This window comes from Temnothorax curvispinosus, unplaced genomic scaffold (genome assembly GCF_003070985.1).
Source record: "Temnothorax curvispinosus isolate PA1 unplaced genomic scaffold, ASM307098v1 QBEX01001525.1, whole genome shotgun sequence".
NCBI lineage: Eukaryota > Metazoa > Arthropoda > Insecta > Hymenoptera > Formicidae > Temnothorax > Temnothorax curvispinosus.
Window position 1 is genome coordinate 48602 of NW_020211305.1, and position 10218 is coordinate 58819.

At 27.2% G+C, this 10218-nt stretch overlaps 1 protein-coding gene across 1 annotated transcript; it reads left to right on the plus strand.

The window, feature by feature from the left end:
- Positions 1-7626: 7626 nt before the first annotated feature.
- LOC112466264 lies at positions 7627-9388 on the plus strand. Its single transcript, XM_025034283.1, has 4 exons — positions 7627-8038; positions 8610-8757; positions 8830-9243; positions 9341-9388. Exons 1-3 carry the CDS (start codon positions 7697-7699, stop codon positions 8874-8876), a joined length of 537 nt encoding a protein of 178 aa, XP_024890051.1. The 5' UTR covers positions 7627-7696; the 3' UTR covers positions 8877-9243; positions 9341-9388.
- Positions 9389-10218: the final 830 nt, after the last annotated feature.

The following is a 10218-nucleotide window of genomic DNA, read 5'->3' on the forward strand; positions in this document are numbered from 1 at the left end:
AAATTAGTTTAAACAAAGCGTATACTTATATAAAGGGACGTTTCGTACTTACTTGTTCAGGCAGAAGTATTATTCTCAGCGCTCGTCTCAATTCTATTACTCCGACCTGGACACCGCCTACCATAATCGCCTAAAACAGCAATAAAAACAGCAATGAAAAAATTGGTTTTGGTCACTGCACGTTATGCACTGAAAAAAATATTGTTCGTAATATCAATGAATGAAGCTCATTGACTTGAAATTCATTGATACAATGAAAAAATTACTTTATTAAAACTTTTAATTGATAATATAATATAACATTGAATATTTTTCATTAACAAATAATTGGATTCATTAATATAACAAATCACTCTTTATTAATATACTGTACTCAAGTGTATCATAACTTAATGTAACATTTAATTAAACCAATGAAAAAGTTCATTCTTCCAATGAACGTGTTCAGTGGAATAAAAAAACTCATTCATTAAATGTGCCATAAAATTTCATAGAAGTGATAAAAAATAAAGTTTGTACATTGGCTCAATAACCGAATTCATTGAATCAATGTATCGAAATATCGAAGAAGGATTTATGATCTGTCCATTATATTAATAAATTTTTTTTATTAAACTATAAAACTTAGTTTTTACTTTTAATAACGCATATGTAAATACAATGAATTCACATAATTATATTAACGTATTAGCTTTACCGGATTCATTTGAATATAAGATCAATGTATCACATAATTTACTTCAATATATAGATATATACATATATGAACATATATATGTATGTATATATATAGTCGCAGTTTACCAGCGCAACGGCAAATAATACAATAAATAACGAAAAAATATTCAGAGTGTCTCACAATACTTTAATATAGTGTATTCTAAAGGTAAAATTATAGAGTCAAAAACCCTAATACAAAAATTTTGAGGCTGCAATAGTTTTTGAGTTATGAGCGATCGTCAATGATATCGCGTAGAATTTGCGCGCTCAGATCTGATGTAACTATATAGATATACATATACGCGCGTACCGATCTGTCATATCTGTTATTGATTTTTACAAATCAGGTGATATTGATTTTTATTGCACAGCTGATTTATTGTTTCTATGTGCCTGTGTGGGTATTACATACGGCGGTCAACTAATATTAAATGCGTTATAAATGTTGTACGTAAAATATTTAATTTTTTCTTAAATAACAATGTAAATGGTTGATTAATTATTACATTCAAATAGAATTATAAAGTTTATATTTTGATACATTTAAGAAACAAAGTTTATTTTTATTTTTATCACACGGAGAAATATTTGTGAAAATCAATTTATTTATTATTTATCTTGTAAAAATTAATAACAGATGACAAATCGGTATAAGTGTAGTTACGAGCCTGAGAGCGCGAATTGTACGCAATATTATTGCGCAATATTGTTGGCAAATTTTAATCACTAATTATAACTCAAAAACTATTGTAGCCTCATATTTTCGTATTATAGGATTTTTTATTCCATTTTGCCTCTTAGTAAATAACGTTTATTAATTTGAAATTCATTGATACAGTGAATTTTAATTGACATTACGAATCGTACATTGAATATTTTTCATTAGTCAATGATAGAATTCATTAAATCACGAATCGCTGTTTGTTCCGAATTCAATAGAATGTACTTGGACGTTTCTTAGCTCAATGTAACATTTAATTAAATCAATAAAAAAGTTAATTCTCCCAATGAATGTGTTTAGTAGAATCAATAAACTCATTCATTAAATATGAAACTGGACATTGGCTGAATAAAATATTTGTTGAGGTAACGTATCCACTTCATCAACTTATACCGATTTTTATGAGTTTTTCGCGTCTTCGATCGTCCACGACCACAGTTCACATACGCGTTATAACTTGTAGGATGCAGTTGTGCTTTGTGTGTGTGTGTGTGTATTGCATACTATTAGTTTTTTTAAATTTTCTTGTGTGAAAGATTGCGAAATTCAGCTTCAGCGGAATTGTAAGTAACATTCACAAGTAAGTATATACTATTGCTAACTATATTTTATAACTATTATGTGTGGCTATTTAATGAATTAAAATAAACAATCCGCGAAAAACAATTGTATTAAAACCGTATTAAAAGTTTTTATGAATTCAATAAGAGTCTTATTAGGACCGAATATGCAAATCAATTATAATTTAAATATAAGTCATATTTAAATCAAATTAAAGTACCCCAATCTTATTTAATCTATATATGGATTAAACTGGACCTTGCTTTGTTGAAATATGCAAAATCAGCCGCACAGACCTAAGGAAATGCAGAGTTAATATGGTTTTAATATGCCAAATGTGGATTAAATATGGTAATAAATTCAAAATTAATTTAATCAAATTTTTAAATCAATTTAAATTTAACTTTAAACCAGATTATATAAAATTCTAATAAGATCCAAATAATATTTATATATGACTGTAACTCAATCTTATTTGGTCTTAATGGTTGTAATTATAGGGGGTTATAATATTTTTTAAGCGTGCCATTTTATTATAAGAGTGAACTTCACGATATAACTGATACAAAAATTGTGTCGCTCCGAGACAGCGTCGCGCGAGAATAGCGCGAGACAGTGTCGTGTTTTTTTAATACCGTTCTTATAACACTCTTTGTCAAATTTTAATTACGAGAAACAGATCACATCGAATGCCATCTATTGGATACTTTGAGATGCAATATTCTGATCTGATCATATATGTATATAAATATTCTGCATCATGTATGGTTCTGGATCATATATAATCCACATAAGTTATCTTATTAAATATAAATTAAAACCATATTTGATTCGAAGTGTTATATGATCCACATAAGTGATCTAATTAAATTTAAATTAAAGCCCTATTTTATTGTGGATCATATTTAATCTACATAACTGATTTTAATAAGTGCAAATTAAAACTGTATTTAAACAAATATAATTTTAATATAAAATCTGGGTTTAATTTGAATTTTACCCAAATTTAATATGATTTAATATGATTCTAGTTAGATTCATATATGTTAATATAGGTTGGGAATTTTTGACCGTTTTTGGGACCGTGAAGCGAATTGAGCTCCTATAAAACTCATATTGAAGTGTCTTTGATTATATCTAACTACGAGTTGAAGATATATATTATTTATAATTAACACTACATGTCTATCTTATTTACGGTGGAATCTTGACATGTCGGTTGCTGTTATTTAATTGCGGCACATCTGTTGTGTGATAATCTCTTGCGTTTATTCATGTGTGTTTACTCGTATTTTACTCCTGGCGTTAATTTAGTTTAATTATTCTTTGCGGTGTACTTTGCGACGACTCATTTACGTTATATTCTTCGCATTGTATTTATTACATTGCAATTACTTTAACCCATTCCCGTGACTTGCGTTTTGGTTTCCCATTGAGTTACTTGTGTTCCATTATTCGCGTTACATATCGTATGTCAATTTACTTGTGTTACATTTAATGCGTGCATTATGTAGATCGGCTGTTGCTTTCGTATCTTTTTGACTGCAGATTTCTCACACTACTAAACTGTATTACCGTCACGTATCGGATTTTATCGGGGTCTCACTACTATTATTATGCTTGAGTGATGATACGTTCATTACATCCTTCTCATTTATTACTTGTATTCTTGGTTTGCGTTGCCACTTTTACCTTTATGACTTACATGTTCATCTGGCGGTACTTTAAATACTTTGTATGAATTGGCGTTATATTTATGTGTTATATCTTGTAAACCTATATAATTATTATAATATTGTGTGGTTGATAATTACAACTGAATTTACTCCACTGGGAGAAGCTGCTGTTAATAGTTCGCCCGAATAAGATACTTTCATACATTTCATACATTTTTAAACAAAATGTTATGTTATATTTGTAACAAAGACTTTAAGTCTTTATGTTTACTAATTTGTCATTTTAAACGCAGTCATAATTTGAAAACAAATTCAATATTTAGATGTTGTGAATCCAATTGTCTTCAAATTTTTAAAAATTTAAGTAGCTTTAAAAAGCATATAACGCGTAAACATGTAAATGATAAAGATATTGGTAATAAATTTGAAAGTCAAGATTGTAACTTTGATGATACACAAAATGATATACAAAATAACACGAAATTTGATGCAAATGCTAGTTATTCTACTACATCTTTAGTTTCTAATTATCCTGTTTGTACGTCATATGATGATATTAATGAAACGCGAACATCAGAAATAATTGAAATAGAGAATAGTTCAATTCCTGAGTTTCAAATGGAAGAGTCGCTTAAAAACATGGTTAATTCTGTTACGGAATTTGTACTTACTCTCCACAATAATAATAATTTTCCCAGGAAAGATGTTTTTAAAATACAGGAATACGCGAACAAATATTTAATTGATCCATTATTAGATATTATGAAATCATTTGTCAATAATAAACTTTAAGCAAATAGTTCTGTACACAACGAATTTAATAGTCTGATATTAAATTGTAGAAATCCCTTCAAATTTTTAAATACTAAATATTTATTGTATAAATGGTTAAAAAGTGAGAATTACATTGAAAATGTACAAGAATTTACAATTGATGACGCAAGTAGTGGAATTCATCGAAACGGTAGTTTTATATATGGTGAAAAAGGAATAAAGGCCCTCTTATGCCCTTGAGATTTCAATTTAGAAAAATATTTGAAAAAGGAGGACTTTTAAAGCGTACATTAGATAATATTGACTTTGTTGTGGACGTTCTCGGTAATATCAGGATCTCGGGGTAGGATACACGACTAATACAGCTCGGGTCAGTGCAGAGAGAGAATAACCTTTATTGAGAAGACCGATAGCTTTCGTGGTCTCTCAGGTCTCTGTGCTACTACTGTCGCCGGGCGAGCGCTCCCCACTCTCTAGCTCGCGCCTTTTGTTTACACTCGATGCCCCGGGCGCATATCTTCTATTTTTCCAGGACAGACTTTTTACAAAAGTGTCCAATATTCACAAATTTTGTGCAAGGCGAATTATGGAAACAAAAAACTAAATTATATTCTAATAAAATAGTGATGCCATATTTCTCGTACTTGGATGAGTTTGAAATTAATAATCCTCTTGGATCTTATTCCAAGGTTCATTCAATTTGTAATGTTTACTATTCTTTTTCGTGTTTTCCGGTGGAAGAATCTAAATTGGAAAATGTATTTTTTGCTGCGATTATAAAATCCACTGATATAAAAAATTATGGGAATGAAAAATGTTTTTAGTCTCTTATAAATAAATTAAAATATTTAGAAATAAATGGTATAGACATTAAAATCAATGAAAACTTAATTTTATGCGTTTATTTTATCTTGAGTTTGGTGATTGGGGATAATTTAGGATTAAATTTATTTTTGGATTTTAATCAATTGTTTTCGAATAATTCCTTCTGTCGACTTTGTAAAGTAGAAAACGTGGATTGTATAAACTAACCACTGAAAATAAGGAAATGATGCGAACAATTACAAATTACGATGATGACTTAAAGATAAATAATTCACAACGCACTGGAATTAAAAATAATTCTTTATTAAATAATATTCCATCATTTCATGTAGTTGAAAACTATTATGTGGACATCATGCATGATATTTTTTAGGGAGTCTGCCACTACAATTTATGCAATTTATGCAATTACTTATTTCACAATAAAAATGAAATATTTTGATCTAAAAATTTTAAATCCAAAAAAACAAAATTTTGAATATAGACCAAAAAAAATTGGAAATATTTCGGGTGAAATCACATCACATTTAGAAAATAAACATTTAAGAATGTCAGCTGCAGAGATGATGACATTTATTATGCATTTTCATTTTATGGTTGGAGACTTAGTTCCATCTGATGATGAAGTCTGGAATTTTCTAATTAATTTTATTCATTAACATTAAAATTTGCTTTTAAATTGACGAAGTGAACATTCTTTTATTAGAAAACAAAATTAAAAATCATAATAGTGATTGCATTAAACTATTTAATGATACGCTAAAGCCCAAGTTTCATAATTTAACTCATTATCCCACAATTATTCGTCAATCTAGACCTTTAAGGAAATTCTAGTGTTTTAAATATGAGGCAAAGCATCGGCAATTTAAAGTGTCCTCCCATTGTATCACTTTTTGAAAAAACATTTGTCTTACATTAAGTAAAAAATATGGATTACAATTTGCATGTAAATTAATAAAAATTGAAAATCTAACAAGTAAAACTTTTATAAGTTCGATGATAAGTACAAAATATCAAGTAATTATTATTCTATTATTATTAAAAAATTATACAATGTTAATGAAGAAGATATCAAATTGTATTCTCGTATAGAGTATAAAGGCGTTGAGTATAACAATACAAACAACTATATAACAACTTTTGGAAATTATGTTGAAATATATTTGATATTAGATATTATTTTATTTCGAAACAATAAAGTTTTATTTTTTTGTCAAAAGTTGCAAAGATTGCAATATAGGCAACATTTTTTAGTGTATAAAATTGATGAAACGATCTTAGGACAATTTTCTATAATATCTCCGAATGATATAATCGGACTTTCAGTTACTTTAATAAAAACTGCTAAAAGCAAATCAATGATACGGATAAAAAAATATTATAAATCTATCGCTTAAAATATTACACCTACTTCTATATAACAAGAAAAAGTTGTAAATTAAGTAATGAATTGATGATGTTTTATGTGATTTCTGTACAATTTCTGTTTCGCACGAATCATTGTGCAGTATTTTCTGTCAACATTTATTCTTTCTAAATTTTATTCTAAATTTTGTACTAAAAATGTCAGATATCCCCAAAATGTCGGATTATGTATGGTGGTGACGCGAAACAGGATTTAATGTCATAGCAATGTCAATGTCATTATTTATATTTTTTAGGTGCATTTATATCGGTATTTTCGATAATTTATTTATATTTTTAGTAATATTACAATATTATACTGATGGTCAAACTATATCCCGCAGGTAAACGTCGCTCTGTGATTGTTATATAATACAGATAATGAATGATAAAGAAGTTATTCCTAAATCTAGCTGTCAAGATACTACACAGGAAGGAATGGAAACCCATATAAATAATAATTCATCGGTACCTCAAGGCGTCGAAAATATAAATCTTATCGCTTCTTTGGATGAAAATATTTATCAGTATGATTTGCCTAAAGTTTTTGAAAATTTTTCTTCAAAATTGACAGCTACGACAGCAAATTCACGAATTCATCAAAATCAGGATAAAAATTTGCAACATCCTCACAATGAAACTCTTCAACTAATATTCAAAAACTTAAGTTCTCCAAACGAATTAATTGCACCACAAGATTCATTTCAACTATTAGTGAATAATAGAGACAGAGAGGAATTAAGATTGCTACTTCGAAATTGGAATCAAGAAGAATTAGTGGATCATCTTCTAAGTAAGTAAATTTCTTGTGTACACCTATGGTTCAATATAATATATCCTTTTTTTTTAGGGGAGAATGCTGTAATAAAAATACTTATTAAAATCGCGGGCAAAAAAAAGCAGCATTATATCGAAAAAACTTCTGAAAACATTCGATCTTGGCACTCAAATATTATTCGAAAATAACTTGGAGAAGTGGAGAAATTCTTTAAACCTTCCGCTGGAAATACCAAATATGAATTTTTCCGATTTAAGCAGACCATCATCCCCAGCTCTATCAACTGAATCTGATGTGCCTTCGACATCGAGATCATCTCGTTTTTCACCTTATAGAAGATCGTCAACTCCATCAGACGAAATTACTATGATAACATTATCAACTATTTTAAATGAAACCCCAAAGGGCATTATGTTGATAGAATACTACAAAAAATATGAAAAATTTGATGATGAACAAAGATCATTATTGATCAATACTTGTGCAAATTTTTTCGAAAAAAATAATATTAAGATGTCGATGGCAGATAGTTATAGACTTGAAAAAGAAATATTAGAAAGATTTCCTACTCAAAAATTAGTAAGTTTATTAGAACACAAAGATATAATAATATTTATGTAACAAAATTATTAACTTGACTCCATCCAGTTATACATTTGATTTAAACATTTTTATTTATTTAAAATAAAAAGATAATACATTAATCTCTCTACGTTATATAGCAACGACAGTTTATTTACTCCATTTAATTTTTGTATTTAAAGTAGATATACAATAAAATCAAAAAATATAAAATAAAATTATTTATAATAATTTATAACTAAAAATAAAACAAAATTTTAAATACTAAAAATGTTGGAAATTACTTGCATAAAGACAAAAAAAAATTGTATTACGATCATAAATTATATATATATAAAAACTTGTAAACTGTATTATTTATTAAGAGACTGATACTTTTTATAATTTTACTTTATAAAATTTTTTTTACGATTGTAATGTAATTGTTTTTTATTGCTTTGTGTAAATAATTTTAAATGTTAATAAATAAAAATGTTTCAAAACATAAGCGATGACTAGATAGGGTCAAGTAACCATTAAAAAAGATCAGTATAGATATTTATCTTTATAAAATTTGCTTTTATTATAGGAATGTTATCGAACAGGTAAACGCGGAAAATTATATACTAAACTTGCCAATTTAAAATCTTCTTTTAAAACAACAGTTGGGAAACATATTTTGGCAAAAAAAGCAGAAAGTTCAAAACTATCAACGGGATCATCAGAGAAAATCTTTGGTAAATTCTTACAAATTTAAAAATTATATGTTAATGATGTTAATTATGTGTTAATGATGTTAAATATTTTAGTTCCAGAAAACGATGCGGAAAGTTGCATTAATGCAACTCAAATTTGACAAACTGACATCAGAAACATTTGACAACTGTTGGAAAGCATGTGGCCAACACCGATTAAAAGAAATAAACAGTGTTGCAAACACGGCAGCTATTTTTGAAAAGTGGCCCTTTTATAAAAAACCATCTTGCTTTAGATTGGTACTTATATTAAACGGAAATTTAGAACTAACAAACAAATTAATTCTTAAAATGTTTTACAGATTGACATGGATTTTAATGTCTTATTTTACACGAGAAATGGTCTGTTAAATAAGTGAGAGACTTGCTTAAATAATCTTATATCGTTTTTATGCAAAGATAATCATGTGAAAGACAAATCCATAAAAGCATACCTACAAATGTTAAAACAGGAGACACTTTCTGAAAGTAAGTTATATTATTTTGTTAGAAATTTATATTTTTTCACTTGTAAACATTTTTTATTTATTTGACTTTATTTGTATAAATAGTCGTGATGCAATAGTTTTTTAGAGCCTCCACGGTTACTTATTGGTTCCAACCAACAAAATTGTGAAAAAAGATTTGACTGGCAGAAAAAGTATCATAAAATTCACTATTAGAGATTCTCAGGAATCTTTTGTTTACTTTGGCAAATCTCATCAAGAAATAGAGGATCATCTTATGTATCTCAAAAATCAAAAACAGTGCATTCAACCCTTTATTATGTTAGCGAAGACATTTCAAGAATAACAGATATTTACGTGTATTTCGACGATGTTATTCGTTTAACAGCTTTTTTTAGGGCAGTTAATATATTATTTAAAATTTTTTATGTATTTAATTTAAGTTTTCTGATTGAAAGTTCAATGTTTTGGAACTTTATTGAATTGAATTTTTTTGAAATTAAATTTAATAATTCCTTTTTCAAAGTTCACGTATTAATAGAAAATCTTAAAGCTACATAAAAATATTAATCGTATTATTTTACTTTCTCATGTAATATAATACACACATATCTATACAAAATAATATAGATATTTAATAAAATTCTTATTTTGTATTTGTTCTATTATCCGAAGATCAGTTTTAGGGCTGTTTTTTTTTTCATTTTTGATTAACTTTTTATTTAATTTCAAACGGTTTTATAATCGTATTTTTAAGAATAAATTATCAGTTTAAATTAGTCACAGATGGATTAGTACCTACTATTAGTATAAGCAGAAATACATTTAATGTTATACATTTATTACAGTATTATATATATTTAATATTAGTATTAATAATAATGTATGTATTTAATAACTCGATATCTGATTTAATTACTTTATATTCTTTATAACTACGTTTATTACTATAAAATAGTATATTTTAGTATGTCATTGCATTAATGAATATTGTAAA

Coding starts and splice junctions, on each gene's coding strand:
- LOC112466264 (XM_025034283.1), top strand. CDS start 7,697: ATGAATTTTTCCGATTTAAGCAGACCATCATCCCCAGCTCTATCAACT. Junction 8,039..8,609: donor GATTTCCTACTCAAAAATTA/GTAAGTTTATTA, acceptor CTTTTATTATAG/GAATGTTATCGAACAGGTAA. Junction 8,758..8,829: donor ATCATCAGAGAAAATCTTTG/GTAAATTCTTAC, acceptor TAAATATTTTAG/TTCCAGAAAACGATGCGGAA.